The following is a 22,384-nucleotide window of genomic DNA, read 5'->3' on the forward strand; positions in this document are numbered from 1 at the left end:
CAACGGATCGATACAGCGTCCGCGTTACTGAAGACGCCGCACCGATCCGCCTGTCCATCTCACCATCCACACTGGTGAACAAGACTCCCAGGTACTTGAACTCCTCCACTCGGGGCAGGGACTCCTCCCCAACCCGGTCACTATTTTATTCATTATAAAAACATAAAATTATTAAATATTTTATAAAATTGTTAACATATTTGAATAATTAATAATTTCATTCAATTAGTAATGTCATTATTTCATGAAAATATATTTGGTTTGTCAAACTCAGCCATCAAAGTCAGTGGGCGGAGCTAAAAGAAATCTAGTCCAATCATTGCTTTGATCTGTACCATATGTCCCGGCAAGAGATCTGCCTTCAAAGAACTCCGGCTTATTAGTGATTCCCAGGGCCCCAAAAAAGTCTGCGGGCTATAGAACGTTTTCTATGAGGGCTCCAGTTACCTGGAATGTTCTACAGCTAACAGAGATGCTAGCTCAGTAGAAGCATTTAAGTCCCATCTTAAAACTCATTTGTATACTCTAGCCTTTAAGTAAACCCCCTTTTAGACCAGTTGATCTGCCGTCTATTTTCTGCTCTAACCCGTGGAGAGGAGCGGGTTACAGTGCTGGCAGTCCAGAGTCGGGACCCAGGGTGGACCGCTCTCCGGTACATCGGTTGGGGACATCTCTGTGCTGCTGACCCTGTCTCCGCTCGGGATGGTCTCCTGCTGGCCCCACTATGGACTGGACTCTCACTATTATGTTGGATCCACTATGGACTGGACTCTCACTATTATGTTAGATTCACTATGGACTGGACTCTCACTATCATGTTAGATCCACTATGGACTGGACTCCCACACTATTATGTTAGATCCACTATGGACTGGACTAGCACACTATTATGTTAGATCCACTATGGACTGGACTCTCACTATTATGTTAGATCCACTATGGACTGGACTCTCACTATTATGTTAGATCCACTATGGACTGGACTCTCACTATTGTGTTAGATCCACTATGGACTGGACTCTCACTATTATGTTAGATCCACTATGGACTGGACTCTCACTATTATGTTAGATCCACTATGGACTGGACTCTCACTATTATGTTAGATCCACTATGGACTGGACTCTCACTATTATGTTAGATCCACTATGGACTGGACTCTCACTATTGTGTTAGATCCACTATGGACTGGACTCTCACTATTATGTTAGATCCACTATGGACTGGACTCTCACACTATTGTGTTAGATCCACTATGGACTGGACTCTCTCACTATTATGTTAGATCCACTATGGACTGGACTCTCACACTATTATGTTAGATCCACTATGGACTGGACTCTCACACTATTATGTTAGATCCACTATGGACTGGACTCTCACACTATTATGTTAGATCCACTATGGACTGGACTCTCACTATTATGTTAGATCCACTATGGACTGGACTCTCACTATTATGTTGGATCCACTATGGACTGGACTCTCACTATTATGTTAGATCCACTATGGACTGGACTCTCACTATTATGTTAGATCCACTATGGACTAAACTCTCACTATTATGTTAAATCCACTACGGACTGGACTCCCACACTATTATGTTAGATCCACTATGGACTGGACTCTCACTATTATGTTAGATCCACTATGGACTAAACTCTCACTATTATGTTAGATCCACCATGGACTGGACTCCCACACTATTATGTTAGATCCACTATGGACTGGACTCTCACTATTATGTTAGATCCACTATGGACTAAACTCTCACTATTATGTTAGATCCACCATGGACTGGACTCTCACTATTATGTTAAATCCACTACGGACAGGACTCTCACACTATTATGTTAGATCCACTATGGACTAAACTCTCACTATTATGTTAGATCCACTATGGACTGGACTCTCACTATTATGTTAAATCCACTACGGACTGGACTCTCACACTATTATGTTAAATCCACTACGGACCGGACTCTCACACTATTATGTTAGATCCACTATGGACTGGACTCTCACTATTATGTTAGATCCACTATGGACTAAACTCTCACTATTATGTTAGATCCACCATGGACTGGACTCTCACTATTATGTTAAATCCACTACGGACAGGACTCTCACACTATTATGTTAGCTCCACTATGGACTGGACTCACACTATTATGTTGGATCCACTATGGACTGGACTCTCACACTATTATGTTAGATTCACAATGGACTGGACTCTCACACTTATGTTAGATCCACCATGGACTGGACTCTCACTATTATGTTAGATCCACTATGGACTGGACTCCCACACTATTATGTTAGATCCACTATGGACTGGACTCTCACTATTATGTTAGATCCACCATGGACTGGACTCTCACTATTATGTTAAATCCACTACGGACAGGACTCTCACACTATTATGTTAGCTCCACTATGGACTGGACTCACACTATTATGTTAGCTCCACTATGGACTGGACTCTCTCTATTATTTTAGATCCACTATGGACTGGACTCTCTCTATTATGTTAGATCCACTATGGACTGGACTCACACTATTATGTTAGATCCACTATGGACTGGACTCTCACACTATTATGTAAAAGAGCTGTTGTTGAGCCTTTGATTAAAAAAACAGGTCTTTATCCGACAAGTTTGTCAAATTATCGGCCCATTTCTAAATTACCTTTTGTGTCAAAGATTTTGGAGAAATGTGTTCTGGCACAACTGCAGCCTTTTTTAGATGAAAATAGCACTTTAGATCCATTTCAGTCTGGATACAAAGCTTTGCACAGTACTGAATCTGCACTTTTAAAGGTTTTTAATGACTTGCTTTTAATGTCTGATTCTGGCAGCTCGGCCATTTTAGTGCTTTTAGATCTTACAGCTGCCTTTGACACAGTCCACCACACAATTCTTTTAGACCGCCTGAGAGACTGTGTGGGTGTCAGGGGGACTGCGTTACAGTGGTTCAGATCTTACCTGTCTGAAAGGTCCTTCTCTGTCAGGCTGGGGGACGCCACCTCCTCTTCTGCCCCGCTTTACTGTGGTGTCCCCCAGGGATCTATTTTAGGCCCCATCCTGTTCGCTCTTTATCTCCTCCCTCTTGGAGATATTTTTAAGAAACATGGAGTGTTTTATCACTTTTATGCAGATGACTGCCAAATTTATATGCCGATTTCAAAAAGCCACGGCCCCCTGACACCCCTCCTTAACTGTCTATGCGACGTCAAGGCTTGGTTAGCCTAGAATTTTTTAATAATGAATGAGGGAAAAACGGAAATTTTAGTTTTTGGTCCGGCCCTCACTGACTTGGGACCATTGCAAAATGATGTGCGTCCCAAAGTCACCAGACTTGGCGTCACTATAGACAGCCATTTTAAACTAGACAAATAAGTCCATCCATCCTTCCATCATCTTCCGCTTATCCGAGGTCGGGTCGCGGGGGCAACAGCCTAAGCAGGGAAACCCAGACTTCCCTCTCCCCAGCCACTTCGTCTAGCTCTTCCCGGGGGATCCCGAGGCGTTCCCAGGCCAGCCGGGAGACATAGTCTTCCCAACGTGTCCTGGGTCTTCCCCGTGGCCTCCTACCGGTTGGACGTTTGGGTGGCATCCTGACCAGATGCCCGAACCACCTCATCTGGCTCCTCTCGATGTGAAGGAGCAGCGGCTTTACTTTGAGTTCCTCCCGGATGGCAGAGCTACTCACCCTATCTCTAAGGGAGAGACCCGCCACACGGCGGAGGAAACTCATTTGGGCCGCTTGTACCCGTGATCTTATCCTTTCGGTCATGACCCAAAGCTCATGACCATAGGTGAGGATGGGAACGTAGATCGACCGGTAAATTGAGAGCTTTGCCTTCCGGCTCAGCTCCTTCTTCACCACAACGGACCGGTACAACGTCCGCATTACTGAAGATGCCGCACCGATCCGTCTGTTGATCTCACGATCCACTCTTCCCTCACTCGTGAACAAGACTCCTAGGTACTTGAACTCCTCCACTTGGGGCAGGGTCTCCTCCCCAACCCGGAGATGGCACTCCACCCTTTTCCGGGCGAGAACCATGGACTCGGACTTGGAGGGGCTGATTCTCATTCCGGTCGCTTCACACTCGGCTGCAAACCGATCCAGTGAGAGCTGAAGATCCCGGTCAGATGAAGCCATCAGGACCACATCATCTGCAAAAAGCAGAGCCCTAATCCTGCGGTCACCAAACCGGAACCCCTCAACGCCTTGACTGCGCCTAGAAATTCTGTCAATGGCGTTTTAAAATCCTGTTTTTATCACCTTTGTCTTTTAGGAAAGGTTAAACCGTTTTTCTCTTTGAACCTTTTTGAACAAGTCGTGCATGCTTTTATTTCAAGTGGTCTGGACTACTGCAATGCACTTTATGCTGGCATTAGCCAAAAAGCTCTCTCCCGGTTGCAGTTAGTCCAGAACGAGGCACCAGGACTTTTAACAGGGGCCAGGAAACGCCAGCATATAACCCCAATTCTTCAGAGTTTGCACTGGCTCCCTGTTCATTTTAGAATTGATTTTAAAACATTGCTGTTTGTTTTTAAATCTTTACATGGACTGGCACCTCAATATATCTCGGACCTCATCCAAATTTACATTCCTGCGCGCGCTCTGAGGTCCGAAAGCCAGCTCCAGCTCGTGGTGCCCAAGACCAGGGGAGACAGGGCCTTCTCTGTGGTCGGCCCTAAGCTCTGGAACACTCTGCCCCTCCATGTTCAAACTGCTTCCACAGTGGAGTGTTTTAAGTCTCGTCTTAAGACCCACTTTTATTCTTTGGCTTTTAACACTACGTGAGTTGTGTGGTCCTCTGTCCTCTGTTGTCCTGTGTTTTTTATACACTTTGATTTCTATTTTACTGTTTTAATTGATTTTACCCTTTAAAATAGTTTTTAATCATATTTGTTTTTATATTGTTTTTATTGGTTTTATATTCATTTATTTTTTGTTTTTATTCAGTCATTGGTGGAGCATAATATTGTTTTTAACATGGCTGTGCAGCACTTTGGAAACGTTATTGTTGTTTAAATGTGCTATATAAATAAAGTGGATTGGATTGTTAGATCCACAATGGACTGGACTCTCACACTATTATGTTAGATCCACAATGGACTGGACTCTCATTATTATGTTAGATCCACTATGGACTGGACTCTCATTATTATGTTAGATCCACTATGGACTGGACTCTCATTATTATGTTAGATCCACTATGGACTGGACTCTCATTATGTTAGATCCACTATGGACTGGACTCTCACACTATTATGTTAGATCCACAATGGACTGGACTCTCATTATTATGTTAGAGCCACTATGGACTGGACTCTCACACTATTATGTTAGATCCACAATGGACTGGACTCTCATTATTATGTTAGATCCACTATGGACTGGACTCTCACACTATTATGTTAGATCCACTATGGACTGGACTCTCACACTATTATGTTAGATCCACAATGGACTGGACTCTCATTATTATGTTAGATCCACTATGGACTGGACTCTCACACTATTATGTTAGATCCACTATGGACTGGACTCTCACACTATTATGTTAGCTCCACAATGGACTGGACTCTCATTATTATGTTAGATCCACTATGGACTGGACTCTCACATTATTATGTTAGATCCACTATGGACTGGACTCTCACTATGATGTTAGATCCACTATGGACTAGAATCTCACTATTATGTTGGATCCACTATGGACTGGACTCTCACACTAATATGTTAGATCCACTACAGACTGGACTCTCACTATTATGTTAGATCCACTATGGACTGGACTCTCACAATATAATGCTAGATTCAGTCGACATCCATTACACCGGTCCCCTCCAAGGTTTCTCATTGTCTCATTGGGTTGAGTTTTTCCTTGCCCTGATGTGGGATCTGAGCCGAGGATGACGTGGCTTGTGCAGCTCTTTGAGACACCTGTGATTTAGGGCTACATAAGTAAACAGTGATTGATTGATGCAGCAGCTGCACTGGGTCATAAACGGTTCAAACAAAAAGGTGCTTGGAGCGGTCTCAGGTTTGCCCCCTCTCTTCACTTAGATCTCGGGTCCTGATAAGGCCCTCTCCGCGGCTGTCCAGATCTGAGAAACAGACACCTCCACGGCGCATTCCATCCCACACAGTCGAGATTTACAAGCTGTCCGCCTTTTGCTTGATAAGATCAAAGACAGCTTTGTGAGCACAAAAGGGATTGCAACCACACAAGCAGAGCAAACAAGTTGTGTGATAACTTGAATACAATTATTCTGACACCTGAAATGTTTGCCTCATCTTGAATGGGATTGTGCTGAAAATCTCAGTTTCCCCTCAGGGATTAATAAAATACTTTATGATTCTGATCAGCGGCCGAGGTTTTGATTGGCTGAAAATGTCCAAAACATCCGAGGATACGACCTCAAAGTACATCATGGAACTGCGGGCTTACTTAATCCAAGATGTATTTATTTATTCCATTTTGTCCCATTTCATTGAGCGCCCCGAAATATGAATAATACTCACATCAGGCATCATATTCAGTTTTTCCAAGCGGTAAAAAACACATTTTTATTACAGTTGCAACACAACAAGGACAAGAAAGTGCAAACTCAAACATGGAGCGACTTAATTGGTCCAGCGTCACTCGTCTCGCGGTTAAGTCCTGACGGGGCTAAGAAGCTGCGATTAAATCCTCTCACTGACGCACCACGCGGATTATTATCATAGCATAAACACGCTGATAGTACAATATGCAACACGCTATTGGCAGCACGCGGGACAGAACATTAGGTACACCTTCACTTCCACTCACACAAAAGAAGACGTCCTAATGACCAATATTTATCTTGTACAGAGAACCAGAGCCAGAAGCAGTGAAGTAGTCAGGTTGTGTAAAAGGTAAATAAAAAGAGAATACAACAAATCCTTTTCAACTTATATTCAATTGAATAGACTGCAAAGACAAGATATTTCATCTTCACACTGACAAACTTTGTTATTTTTTGCAAATAATCATTAACTTGGAATTTAATGAAAGCAACACTTTGCAAAAAAGCTGGCACAAGTGGCAACTTGGAATTTAATGGGATAACTTCCATAGTGGATCTAACATAATAGTGAGAGTCCAGTCCATAGTGGATCTAACATAATAGTGAGAGTCCAGTCCATAGTGGATCTAACATAATAGTGAGAGTCCAGTCCATAGTGGATCTAACATAATAGTGAGAGTCCAGTCCATAGTGGATCTAACATAATAGTGAGAGTCCAGTCCATAGTGGATCTAACATAATAGTGAGAGTCCAGTCCATAGTGGATCTAACATAATAGTGAGAGTCCAGTCCATAGTGGATCTAACATAATAGTGAGAGTCCAGTCCATAGTGGATCTAACATAATAGTGAGAGTCCAGTCCATAGTGGATCTAACATAATAGTGAGAGTCCAGTCCATAGTGGATCTAACATAATAGTGAGAGTCCAGTCCATAGTGGATCTAACATAATAGTGAGAGTCCAGTCCATAGTGGATCTAACATAATAGTGAGAGTCCAGTCCATAGTGGATCTAACATAATAGTGAGAGTCCAGTCCATAGTGGATCTAACATAATAGTGTGAGTCCAGTCCATGGTGGATCTAACATAATAGTGAGAGTCCAGTCCATAGTGGATCTAACATAATAGTGAGAGTCCAGTCCATAGTGGATCTAACATAATAGTGGGAGTCCAGTCCATAGTGGATCTAACATAATAGTGAGAGTCCAGTCCATTGTGGATCTAACATACTAGTGAGAGTCCAGTCCATAGTGGATCTAACATAATAGTGTGAGTCCAGTCCATGGTGGATCTAACATAATAGTGTGAGAGTACAGTCCATAGTGGATCTAACATAATAGTGTGAGAGTACAGTCCATAGTGGATCTAACATAATAGTGAAAATCCAGTCCATAGTGGATTTAACATAATAGTGTGAGAGTCCAGTCCATAGTGGATCCAACATAATAGTGAAAATCCAGTCCATAGTGAATTTAACATAATAGTGTGAGAGTCCAGTCCATAGTGGATCTCACAAAATAGTGAGAGTCCAGTCCATAGTGGATCTAACATAATAGTGTGAGAGTCCAGTCCTTAGTGGATCTAACATAATAGTGTGGGAGTCCAGTCCATAGTGGATCTAACATAATAGTGAGAGTCCAGTCCATAGTGGATCTAACATAATAGTGAGAGTCCAGTCCATAGTGGATCTAACATAATAGTGAGAGTCCAGTCCATAGTGGATCTAACATACTAGTGAGAGTCCAGTCCATGGTGGATCTAACATAATAGTGAGAGTCCAGTTCATAGTGGATCTAACATAATAGTGTGAGAGTACAGTCCATAGTGGATCTAACATAATAGTGAAAATCCAGTCCATAGTGGATTTAACATAATAGTGTGAGAGTCCAGTCCATAGTGGATCTAACATAATAGTGAAAATCCAGTCCATAGTGAATTTAACATAATAGTGTGAGAGTCCAGTCCATAGTGGATCTCACAAAATAGTGAGAGTCCAGTCCATAGTGGATCTGACATAATAGTGTGAGAGTCCGGTCCATAGTGGATCTAACATAATAGTGTGAGAGTCCAGTCCATAGTGGATCTCACAAAATAGTGAGAGTCCAGTCCATAGTGGATCTAACATAATAGTGTGAGAGTCCAGTCCTTAGTGGATCTAACATAATAGTGTGGGAGTCCAGTCCATAGTGGATCTAACATAATAGTGAGAGTCCAGTCCATAGTGGATCTAACATAATAGTGAGAGTCCAGTCCATAGTGGATCTAACATAATAGTGAGAGTCCAGTCCATAGTGGATCCAACATACTAGTGAGAGTCCAGTCCATGGTGGATCTAACATAATAGTGAGAGTCCAGTCCATAGTGGATCTAACATAATAGTGTGAGAGTACAGTCCATAGTGGATCTAACATAATAGTGAAAATCCAGTCCATAGTGGATTTAACATAATAGTGTGAGAGTCCAGTCCATAGTGGATCTAACATAATAGTGAAAATCCAGTCCATAGTGAATTTAACATAATAGTGTGAGAGTCCAGTCCATAGTGGATCTCACAAAATAGTGAGAGTCCAGTCCATAGTGGATCTGACATAATAGTGTGAGAGTCCAGTCCATAGTGGATCTAACATAATAGTGTGGGAGTCCAGTCCATAGTAGACCTAACATAATAGTGAGAGTCCAGTCCATAGTGGATCTAACATAATAGTGAGAGTCCAGTCCATAGTGGATCTAACATAATAGGGAGAGTCCAGTCCATAGTGTATCTAACATAATAGTGTGAGTCCAGTCCATAGTGGATCTAACATAATAGTGAGAGTCCAGTCCATAGTGGATCTAACATAATAATGTGAGAGTCCAATCCATAGTAGATTTAGCATAATAGTGTGAGAGTACAGTCCATAGTGGATCTAACATAATAGTGAAAATCCAGTCCATAGTGGATTTAACATAATAGTGTGAGAGTCCGGTCCATAGTGGATCTCACAAAATAGTGAGAGTCCAGTCCATAGTGTATCTAACATAATAGTGTGAGAGTCCAGTCCATAGTGGATCTAACATAATAGTGTGAGAGTCCAGTCCATAGTGGATCTCACAAAATAGTGAGAGTCCAGTCCATAGTGTATCTAACATAATAGTGTGAGAGTCCAGTCCATAGTGGATCAAACATAATAGTGAAAATCCAGTCCATAGTGGATTTAACATAATAGTGAGAGTCCGGTCCATAGTGGATCTCACAAAATAGTGAGAGTCCAGTCCATAGTGTATCTAACATAATAGTGTGAGAGTCCAGTCCATAGTGGATCTAACATAATAGTGTGGGAGTCCAGTCCATAGTGGATCTCACAAAATAGTGAGAGTCCAGTCCATAGTGTATCTAACATAATAGTGTGAGAGTCCAGTCCATAGTGGATCTCACAAAATAGTGAGAGTCCAGTCCATAGTGTATCTAACATAATAGTGTGAGAGTCCAGTCCGTAGTGGATCTCACAAAATAGTGAGAGTCCAGTCCATAGTGGATCTAACATAATAGTGTGAGAGTCCAGTCCATAGTGGATCTAACATAATAGTGTGAGAGTCCAGTTCATAGTGGATCTCACAAAATAGTGAGAGTCTAGTCCATAGTGGATCCAACATAATAGTGAGAGTCCAGTCCATAGTGGATCTAACATAATAGTGTGAGTCCAGTCCATAGTGGATCTAACAGCAACATGTTGCAAAAAAAAAAAAAAAAACCTGGCACAAGTGCAAAAAAACAGTGAGAAATTTGAGCTCGGGCCCAGCAAAGCGTTTCCGGGTGTTGTTGATGAATGGCTGTGGCTCTGCGTAGTAGTGTTTTAACTTGCACTTACAGATGCAGCAACAAACTGTAGTTACTGACAGTGGTTTTCTGAAGTGTTCCTGAGCCCATGTGGTGACATCCTTTACACACCCATGTGGCCTTTTTTGCAAATATTAGCTAATTTGGAATGTGATGCCTGCAACATGTTTAAAAAAAGCTGGCACAAGTGGCAAAAAACACTGAGAAAGTTGAGGAACGCTCGTCATGTTCACACTGAGAATCTTTTTTTTTTTTGTAAATAATAATCATGAACTTAGAATGTAATGGCAGCAACACATGGCAAAAAAAGGCATTTTTACCAGTGTGTTACATGGCCTTTCCTTTTAACAACACTCAGTAAAGGTTTGGGAACTGAGGAAACACATTTTTGAAGTGGAATTCTTTCCCATTCTTGCTTGATGTACAGCTTAAGTTGTTCAACAGTTTTTTACAATGAAGCCACGCTGGCTTGGCATCGTTTTGCTGAAATAAGCAGGGGCGTCCATGATAACAACATACGTTGCTCCAAAAGCTGTATGTACCTTTCAGCATTAATGGTGCCTTCACAGATGTGTAAGTTACCCATGCCTTGGCCACTAATACACCCCCATACCATCACACATGCTGCCTAGAACACTTTCACCCTAGAACAATCCGGATGGTTCTTTTCCTCTTTTGGTCCGGACGTCCACAGTTTCCAAAAACAATTTGAAATGTGGACTCATCAGACCACTTTTCCACTTTGTATCCACTTAGATGAGCTCGGGTTCAGCGAAGCGTTTCTGGGTGTTGTTGATAAATGGCTGTGGCTTTGCATAGTAGAGTTTTAACTTGCACTTACAGATGTAGCGACCAACTGTAGTCACTGACGGTGATTTTCTGAAGTGTTCCCGAGCCCAGGTGGTGATATCATTTACACACTGATGTGGCTTTTTGATGCAGTAGCGCCTGAGGGATCTAAGGTGCGTAATATCATGGCTTACGTTCAGTGATTTCTCCACATTCTCTGAACCTTTTGATGATATTACGGAGCGTAGATGGTGAAATCCCTAAATTCCTTGCAATAGCTGCTTGAAAAATGTTGTCCTTAAACAATTTGCTCAGGCATTTGTTGACAAAGTGGTGACCCTCGCCCCGTCCTTGTTTGTGAATGAGTGAGCAATTCATGGAAGCTGCTTTTATAGCCAACCATGGCACCCACCCGTTCCCAATTAGCCTGTTCACCTGTGGAATGTTCCAAATAAGTCTTTGATGAGCATTCCTCAACTTTCTCACTCTTTTTTGCCATCCGTGCCAGCTTTTTTTCAAACATGTTGCAGGCATCACATTCCAAACTAGCTAATATTTGCAAAAAAGCCACATCGGTGTGTAAAGGATATCGCCACATGGGCTCAGGAACACTTCAGAAAACCACTGTCAGTAACTACAGTCAGTCGCTACATCTCCAAGTGCAAATTAAAACTCGACTACGCAAAACCACAGCCATTTATCAACAACACCCGGAAACGCTTCGCTGGGCCCGAGCTCAACTTTCTCCCTCTTTTTTGCCACTTGTGCCAGCTTTGTTGCAAAGTGTAGCTGCCATTAAATTCTAACTTTATGATTATTTGCAAAAAATAACAAAGTTTGTCAGTGTGAAGATGAAATATCTTGTATTTGCAGTCTATTCAATTGAATATAAGTTGAAAAGGATTTGTTGTATTCTCTTTTTATTTACCTTTTACACAACTTCACTAGTTTTGGCTTCTGTATATCTATTTATATATTTATTATTTAATACTATATTTATATATATATATATATACATATATATATATAGTACAATATTTAATACAATACTGTATCATTAACAGCACAATGGACAGAACATTAGGTACACGTTCACTTCGACTCACATAAGACATTCTAGTGATCAATATCTATCGATTATGTACAGTTTATATTTATATATTTATTATATATTTACAGTAGGAGTTCAGAGGAAGCCATTTGGATATTTTACATGTTTAAAAACGAGTGTTGTCAACCTTCATTATTCACAAGATTACTGTAGTTTAATTGGACATAATCACCATTAAATACATTTATATTTGTTATTTTTTATGGTGAAATTCTGCCAGTTTCTTTCATGGTAATAATTATTTTTCACAGTGTGTTACTGTAAATAGCAAATCCATACCATTATTAACGGGAAAATTATGCCGTTTTCGGTACGTTAAAGTAATCAAAAAGACGATAGCAGTGTTATTTTTAAGGTAAATTCCTGGTAACGTTTTTTAATTTATTTTTTAATGTAAAATCTCAATTTTTACATTAAAAGATATTTATTTATTTGATTATTTCTACAGTGCATTACTGTAAATGAAAAAGAAATGGTACCACTGTTACATTTACATTAATGTTTTAGCATGCTGACTTTAGCATGTTAGCTTTTTAGTTGCTAATTTTGCAACCGTTTATAGTCATATCATTTGCTACATGACACGTGCTAACTGTTAGCATGCTCATTTTTGAAGCCATTTTGGCAGCCATTAAACTTGGTATGTGAAAAAAACTAACTGTTAGCTTGTTAACGTTAGCCTGCTAGCTTCTTTTCCAGCTAATTTTGCCTGCCAACACATCACAGATATAGCACTCGGTACTTGTGGCATTTCAAGTGTCGGCATGCTAACGTTAGCATTTCACTTTGACTCGAACTGCATTCACTCGCGGAATAGCACAGATTTTCCTTTGATGATAAAATTCCAGCGACTGAGCTGCCATTTTTTTAAATTTACCATAAAATAAAAACATTTCTTTTACAGTGCATTACTGTAAATTGAAAAAATAGTACCACTGTTACATTTACAGTATTTTTTTAGCATGCTGACTTTAGCATTTTAACTTTTTAGTTGCTAATTTTGCAACCGTTTATAGTCATATCATTCGCTACATGACACGTGCTAACTGTTAGCATGCTCATTTTTGAAGCCATTTTGGCAGCCATTAAACTTGGTATGTGACACAAACTAACTGTTAGCTTGTTAACGTTAGCATGCTAGCTTCTTTTCCAGCTAATTTTGCCTGCCAACATATCACAGATATAGCACTCGGTACTTGTGGCATTTCAAGTGTCGGCATGCTAACGTTAGCATTTCACTTTGACTCGAACTGCATTCACTCGCGGAATAGCACAGATTTTCCTTTGATGATAAAATTCCAGCGACTGAGCTGCCATTTTTTTTAATTTACCATAAAATAAAAACATTTCTTTTACAGTGCATTACTGTAAATTGAAAAAATAGTACCACTGTTACATTTACAGTAATTTTTTAGCATGCTGACTTTAGCATTTTAACTTTTTAGTTGCTAATTTTGCAACCGTTTATAGTCATATCATTCGCTACATGACACGTGCTAACTGTTAGCATGCTCATTTTTGAAGCCATTTTGGCAGCCATTAAACTTGGTATGTGACACAAACTAACTGTTAGCTTGTTAACGTTAGCATGCTAGCTTCTTTTCCAGCTAATTTTGCCTGCCAACACATCACGGATATAGCACTCGGTACTTGTGGCATTTCAAGTGTCGGCATGCTAACGTTAGCATTTCACTTTGACTCGAACTGCATTCACGCGCGGAATAGCACAGATTTTCCTTTGATGATAAAATTCCAGCGACTGAGCTGCCATTTTTTTTAATTTACCATAAAATAAAAACATTTACTTTTACAGTGCATTACTGTAAATTGAAAAAATAGTACCACTGTTACATTTACAGTAATTTTTTAGCATGCTGACTTTAGCATTTTAACTTTTTAGTTGCTAATTTTGCAACCGTTTATAGTCATATCATTCGCTACATGACACGTGCTAACTGTTAGCATGCTCATTTTTGAAGCCATTTTGGCAGCCATTAAACTTGGTATGTGACACAAACTAACTGTTAGCTTGTTAACGTTAGCCTGCTAGCTTCTTTTCCAGCTAATTTTGCCTGCCAACACATCACAGATATAGCACTCGGTACATGTGGCATTTCAAGTGTCGGCATGCTAACGTTAGCATTTCACTTTGACTCGAACTGCATTCACTCGCGGAATAGCACAGATTTTCCTTTGATGATAAAATTCCAGCGACTGAGCTGCCATTTTTTTTAATTTACCATAAAATAAAAACATTTACTTTTACAGTGCATTACTGTAAATTGAAAAAATAGTACCACTGTTACATTTACAGTATTTTTTTAGCATGCTGACTTTAGCATTTTAACTTTTTAGTTGCTAATTTTGCAACCGTTTATAGTCATATCATTCGCTACATGACACGTGCTAACTGTTAGCATGCTCATTTTTGAAGCCATTTTGGCAGCCATTAAACTTGGTATGTGACACAAACTAACTGTTAGCTTGTTAACGTTAGCCTGCTAGCTTCTTTTCCAGCTAATTTTGCCTGCCAACACATCACAGATATAGCACTCGGTACATGTGGCATTTCAAGTGTCGGCATGCTAACGTTAGCATTTCACTTTGACTCGAACTGCATTCACTCGCGGAATAGCACAGATTTTCCTTTGATGATAAAATTCCAGCGACTGAGCTGCCATTTTTTTTAATTTACCATAAAATAAAAACATTTACTTTTACAGTGCATTACTGTAAATTGAAAAAATAGTACCACTGTTACATTTACAGTAATTTTTTAGCATGCTGACTTTAGCATTTTAACTTTTTAGTTGCTAATTTTGCAACCGTTTATAGTCATATAATTCGCTACATGACACGTGCTAACTGTTAGCATGCTCATTTTTGAAGCCATTTTGGCAGCCATTAAACTTGGTATGTGACACAAACTAACTGTTAGCTTGTTAACGTTAGCATGCTAGCTTCTTTTCCAGCTAATTTTGCCTGCCAACACATCACGGATATAGCACTCGGTACTTGTGGCATTTCAAGTGTCGGCATGCTAACGTTAGCATTTCACTTTGACTCGGTCAGCATTCACTTGCGGAATAGCACAGATTTTCCTTTGATGATAAAATTCCAGCGACTGAGCTGCCATTTTTTTTAATTTACCATAAAATAAAAACATTTCTTTTACAGTGCATTACTGTAAATTGAAAAAATAGTACCACTGTTACATTTACAGTAATTTTTTAGCATGCTGACTTTAGCATTTTAACTTTTTAGTTGCTAATTTTGCAACCGTTTATAGTCATATCATTCGCTACATGACACGTACTAACTGTTAGCATGCTCATTTTTGAAGCCATTTTGGCAGCCATTAAACTTGGTATGTGACACAAACTAACTGTTAGCTTGTTAACGTTAGCATGCTAGCTTCTTTTCCAGCTAATTTTGCCTGCCAACATATCACAGATATAGCACTCGGTACTTGTGGCATGCTAACGTTAGCATTTCACTTTGACTCGAACAGCATTCACTCGCGGAATAGCACAGATTTTCCTTTGATGATAAAATTCCAGCGACTGAGCTGCCATTTTTTTTTATTTACCATAAAATAAAAACATTTATTTTTACAGTGCATTACTGTAAATTGAAAAAATTGTACCACTGTTACATTTACAGTGATATTCTACCAACGGAGCGTCCAGTTTTGTTTATTTTTTTCCCAAAAAATCTACTTTTTTATTTACAGTGCATTACTGTAAATTTTAAAATAGTACCACTTTTAGTCTTATGGTAAAATTATGGCAACTGAGCTGCCAGGTTTTTATCATAAAAATCCATCTATTTTTTTACTTTTTTTTTTTACAGAGCATTACGGTAAATTAAAAAAGCCGCACCACTTTTATTTTTCTGGTAAAATTTGGGCGACTGAGCTGCCAGTTTTTTAGTTGTTTTTTTTACCATAAAATCTACAATGTTGTTTGTAGTGTATTACTGTAAATTTAAAAATACTTTTATTCTTCTGATAAAATTCTGGCAACTGAGCTGCCAAGTTTTTACCGTAAAATCTACTTTTTTTTCACAGTGCATTACTGTAAATCAAAAATTGTGAAATTTTTATTTTTATGATAAAATTTTGGCGACTGAGCTGCTAGGTTTTTACCATAAAATCTACTTTTTTTTCCCTTTTTTTTTTTTTTACAGTGCATTACTGTAAATTCAAAAACATTTTTATATTAATGATAAAATTCTGGAGACTGAGCTGCCAGGTTTTTACAGTAAAATCCTTTTTTTTTTTTTTTTTTACAGTATATTATAGTTAATCAAAAATAGTACAATTTATATTTCTACCAGGTTTTTACCGTGAAATCTCATTTTTTTTATTTTTACTGTGCATTACTGTAAATTTAAAAGTAGTACCACTTTTATTCTTCTCGTAAAATTCGGGCGACTGAGCTGCCAGGTTTTTACCGTAAAATCTACTTCCTTTTTTTCTTCTTGTTTTTTACAGTGTATTACCATAAATTCAAAAATAGTACCACTTTTAGTCTTATGATAAAATTCTGGCGACTGAGCGGCCAGATTTTTACCGTAAAATCTCCTTTTATTTTTTTTTACAGTGCATTACTGTAAATCAAAAATAGTACCATTTCTATTTTCATGATAAAATTCTGGCGACTGAGCTGCAGTTTTTTAAAAATGTTTACCATAAAATTGTTGCTTTTACAGTGTGTTACTGTTAAAAAAAACAAAAACAAAAAACGGTACCACTTGGACAAACTGTTTAAATTGTGGACTTTGACTAATTCTGACATAAAATTTTCCGTCACATGAATAATAAACTAAATATCGGCAACAATCCAACATTTCTCGTCACATTTGCATTTTTGCATAATTCGACTATGACTGGGCAAAGGTACCTAATGAAGTGGCCACGCCTTTAACATTTTCTTACATTTTTGACATTGCCGTAGGGTATTGTGTTTAGAATTTTGAGGACAAAAAAGGAAGGTGTTAGATTTCGGAAGAAGACTATAAGAACACGGGGAGTACTTCCCGGATCATACGTCCACGGGGTCTTGGGCGTCGGGCGTCGGCACGGTGAGCGGCGCGGCGGGGAAGCGGATGGCCTCGCTGTTGCGCCTCATGTAGGCGTGGCCGCTGACGGGGTAGCACATCTCCGTGAAGCTCAGGCTGCCCACGGTGATGGCGCAGCGGCCCAGCGCCTTGAAGCCCGACTTGCGGTAGAAGGGCACCAGGGAGTCCTCGCACATGAGCACGGCGCGCCGCACGCTGGGCAGGCAGCGCAGGTACTGCAGGTAGCGCCACATCAGGATGGGACCCTTGCCCTGCTGCCGGAAGGTGCGGTGCACCGCCAGCACGTGGATGTGCACGGTGGAGCCCCGGGGCTTGTGGAGGGTCAGGGCCTCCTAGAGGACGCGGGACAGGTCAGTGGGGGGTTCCGACACATTCTCAAGCACAGGTGACTCACGGCAGCGAGGCGCTCGCGGTCCCACAGCGAGCCGATGATGAAAGCCACCAGCCGGCCCTCCTCGAACCAGCCCATGGAGAGTTCCGGACACAGCGTGAGGAAGTGACGCACCTCGTCCAGGTGGAGGGGACACTCGCCCGACACCGAGATGAAGGCTGAGGATGCACACACAATCAGAAGTCAAATTCCGCTATTTTCTTCCCCTACGCTTTGCGACCTGCGGTTCGTAAAACGGCGCAGGGAGAATAGATAGATTTAGTTTTTTTCCGCTAAATTATTTGATAGTTTTCATTAAACCCAAGCAGAGGACTGAAAAGGTGTGTTACTGTTTGTGCCTTTCCAACCTCAAACTGAAAGCAAAAACCATCCACAGCGTTTCTACTCGTATGGATTCTCCATTCATCACTCCAAGCAACGTTTGTAAGTTTTACAATATAACTAAAACTATTCTGACATACTAAAGCCTCACATGTCTTGAAGCTAGTGTCATTAGTTAATATGCTAACATAATTAGCCCCAAAAAAACAAAATTTTCCCAACACTTTGGACCCTGCGGCTCGTAAAACGGTGCAGGGTTATTTGATCAATTTTTGGTTTCTGCTAACGTTTTGTGGTCAAAAGTTTTCATGAAACCCAAGCAGAGGACTTAAAAGGTTATTTTGAACAAGTTTGAGTTGAGAATCTACTTCCTGTTTTGCCCTCAAACTGAAAGCAAAACCTGTCCATAGCGTTTCTACTCGTATGGATTCTCCATTCATCACTCCAAGCAACGTTTGTAAGTTTTACAATATAACTAAAACTATTCTGACATACTAAAGCCTCACATGTCTTGAAGCTAGTGTCATTAGTTAATATGCTAACATAATTAGCCCCAAAAAAACAAAATTTTCCCAACACTTTGGACCCTGCGGCTCGTAAAACGGTGCAGGGTTATTTGATCAATTTTTGGTTTCTGCTAACGTTTTGTGGTCAAAAGTTTTCATGAAACCCAAGCAGAGGACTTAAAAGGTTATTTTGAACAAGTTTGAGTTGAGAATCTACTTCCTGTTTTGCCCTCAAACTGAAAGCAAAACCTGTCCATAGCGTTTCTACTCGTATGGATTCTCCATTCATCACTCCAAGCAACGATTGTAAGTTTTACAATATAACTAAAACTATTCTGACTTACTACAGCCTCCCATGTCTGGAAGCTAGTGTCATTACTTAATATGCTAACATAATTAGCCCACAAAACTCCAAATTTTTCCCAACACTTTGGACCCTGCGGCTTGTAAAACGGCGCAGAGTTGATTAATCGATTTTAGTTTGTGGTCAAAAGTTTTCATGAAACCCAAGCAGAGGACTTAAAAGGTTATTTTGAACAAGTTTGAGTTGAGAATCTACTTCCTGTTTTGCCCTCAAACTGAAAGCAAAAACCTGTCCATAGCGTTTCTACTCATATGGATTCTCCATTCATCACTCCAAGCAACGATTGTAAGTTTTACAATATAACTAAAACTATTCTGACTTACTAAAGCCTCCCATGTCTTGAAGCCAGTGTCATTAGGTAATATGCTAACATAATTAGCCCAAAAAACCCCAAATTTTTCCCAACACTTTGGACTCTGCAGCTTGTAAAACGGTGCAGGGTTGATTAATCGATTTTAGTTTGTGGTCAAAAGTTTTCATGAAACCCAAGCAGAGGACTTAAAAGGTTATTTTGAACAAGTTTGAGTTGAGAATCTACTTCCTGTTTTGCCCTCAAACTGAAAGCAAAAACCTGTCCATAGCGTTTCTACTCATATGGATTCTCCATTCATCACTCCAAGCAACGTTTGTAAGTTTTACAATATAACTAAAACTACTCTGACTTACTAAAGCGTCCCATGTGTGATGTCTTGAAGCTAGTGTCATTAGTTAATATGCTAACATAATTAGCCCAAAAAAACCCCAAAATTTTCCCTACACTTTGGACCCTGCGGCTCGTAAAACGGTGCAGGGTTAATTGATCAATTTTTGGTTTCTGCTAACGTTTTGTGGTCAAAAGTTTTCATGAAACCCAAGCAGAGGACTTAAAAGGTTATTTTGAACAAGTTTGAGTTGAGAATTTACTTCCTGTTTTGCCCTCAAACTGAAAGCAAAAACCTGTCCGTAGCGTTTCTACTCATATGGATTCTCCATTCGTCACTCCCAGAAGCATTTGTAAGTTTTACAATATAACTAAAACTACTCTGACTTACTAAAGCCTCCCATGTGTGATGTCTTGAAGCTAGTGTCATTACTTAATATGCTAACATAATTAGCCCAAAAACCCCCAAATTTTTCCCAACACTTTGGACCCTGCGGCTCGTAAAACAGTGCAGGGTTAATTGATAAATTTTTGGTTTTCTGCTAACGCTTTGTGGTCAAAAGTTTTCATGAAACCCAAGCAGAGGACTTAAAAGGTTATTTTGAACAAGTTTGAGTTGAGAATCTACTTCCTGTTTTGCCCTCAAACTGAAAGCAAAACCTGTCCATAGCGTTTCTACTCGTATGGATTCTCCATTCATCACTCCAAGCAACGATTGTAAGTTTTACAATATAACTAAAACTATTCTGACTTACTAAAGCCTCCAATGTCTTGAAGCTAGTGTCATTAGATAATATACTAACATAATTAGCCCAAAAAAACCCAAATTTTTCCCAACACTTTGGACTCTGCAGCTTGTAAAACGGTGCAGGGTTGATTAATCGATTTTAGTTTGTGGTCAAAAGTTTTCATGAAACCCAAGCAGAGGACTTAAAAGGTTATTTTGAACAAGTTTGAGTTGAGAATCTACTTCCTGTTTTGCCCTCAAACTTAAAGCAAAAACCCGTCCATAGCGTTTCTACTCGTATGGATTCTCCATTCATCACTCCAAGCAACGATTGTAAGTTTTACAATATAACTAAAACTATTCTTACTTACTAAAGCCTCCAATGTCTTGAAGCTAGTGTCATTAGGTAATATGCTAACATAATTAGCCCAAAAAACCCCAAAATTTTCCCAACACTTTGGACTCTGCAGCTTGTAAAACGGTGCAGGGTTGATTAATCGATTTTAGTTTGTGGTCAAAAGTTTTCATGAAACCCAAGCAGAGGACTTAAAAGGTTATTTTGAACAAGTTTGAGTTGAGAATCTACTTCCTGTTTTGCCCTCAAACTGAAAGCAAAACCTGTCCATAGCGTTACTACTCGTATGGATTCTCCCTTCATCACTCCAAGCAACGTTTGTAAGTTTTACAATACAACTAAAACTATTCTTACTTACTAAAGCCTCCAATGTCTTGAAGCTAGTGTCATTAGGTATTATGCTAACATAATTAGCCCAAAAAACCCCAAATTTTTCCCAACACTTTGGACTCTGCAGCTTGTAAAACGGTGCAGGGTTGATTAATCGATTTTAGTTTGTGGTCAAAAGTTTTCATGAAACCCAAGCAGAGGACTTAAAAGGTTATTTTGAACAAGCTTGAGTTGAGAATCTACTTCCTGTTTTGCCCTCAAACTGAAAGCAAAACCTGTCCATAGCGTTTCTACTCGTATGGATTCTCCATTCATCACTCCAAGCAACGATTGTAAGTTTTACAATATAACTAAAACTATTCTGACTTACTACAGCCTCCCATGTCTTGAAGCTAGTGTCATTAGGTAATATGCTAACATAATTAGCCCAAAAAAAACCTTTTTCCCTACACTTTGGACCCTGCGGCTTGTAAAACAGTGCAGGGTTGATTAATCGATTTTAGTTTGTGGTCAAAAGTTTTCATGAAACCCAAGCAGAGGACTTAAAAGGTTATTTTGAACGAGTTTGAGTTTAGAATCTACTTCCTGTTTTGCCCTCAAACTGAAGGAAAAACCATACGTAGAGTTTCTACTCATATGGATTCTCCACACATCACTCTTAGCAACGTTTGTAAGTTTTATAATATAACTAAAACTATTCTGACTTACTAAAGCCTCCCATGTGTGATGTCTTGAAGCTAGTGTCATTACTTAATATGCTAACATAATTAGCCCAAAGACCAAAAATTCCAGGCAACAAACCACTATTTTTTTCCCTACACTTTGTTCTATTTTGGTTTCATCTGACCACATGACATTCTCCCAATCCTCTGCTTTTTCATCCATGTATCCATTTTGGTATAAACTCAACTGGTGGTGTTTGGAGGAAGAAGAATACTGAGTTGCACCCCAAGAACACCATACCTACTGTGAAGCATGGGGGTGGAAACATCATGCTTTGGGGCTGTTTTTCTGCTAAGGGGACAGGACGATTGATCGTGTTAAGGAAATAATGAATGGGGCCATGTATCCTGAGATTTTGAGCCAAAACCTCCTTCCATCAGTGAGAGCTTTGAATGGTTGACCAAATACTTATTTTCCACCATCATTTACAAATAAATACTTTAAAATTCCTACAATGTGAATTCCTGGATTTTTTTTCTTCACATTCTGTCTCTCACAGTTGAAGTGTACCTATGATGAAAATTACAGACCTCTGTCATCTTTTTAAGTGGGAGAACTTGCACAATCGCTGGCTGACTAAATACTTTTTTGCCTCACTGCATATACATATATACACACACACACAAATATGTATATATACACAAACATACATATACATA

The 22,384-nt window shown here is 39.7% G+C and overlaps 1 protein-coding gene across 1 annotated transcript in view; it reads right to left on the bottom strand.

Moving 5' to 3' along the window:
• Window positions 1-11,861: 11,861 nt before the first annotated feature.
• The window catches only part of LOC133541167 (serotonin N-acetyltransferase-like), a 20,248-nt gene continuing 9,725 nt past the window's right edge, over window positions 11,862-22,384 (bottom strand). The window contains exons 3-4 of the mRNA XM_061884293.1: window positions 17,763-17,917; window positions 11,862-17,700 (exon numbers count right to left, since the gene is read on the bottom strand). Coding sequence (XP_061740277.1) covers window positions 17,332-17,700; window positions 17,763-17,917 — 524 coding nt within the window. The 3' untranslated portion in view covers window positions 11,862-17,331. The remainder of the gene's footprint in view (window positions 17,701-17,762; window positions 17,918-22,384) is intronic.

Source organism: Nerophis ophidion, linkage group LG23 (genome assembly GCF_033978795.1).
Source record: "Nerophis ophidion isolate RoL-2023_Sa linkage group LG23, RoL_Noph_v1.0, whole genome shotgun sequence".
NCBI lineage: Eukaryota > Metazoa > Chordata > Actinopteri > Syngnathiformes > Syngnathidae > Nerophis > Nerophis ophidion.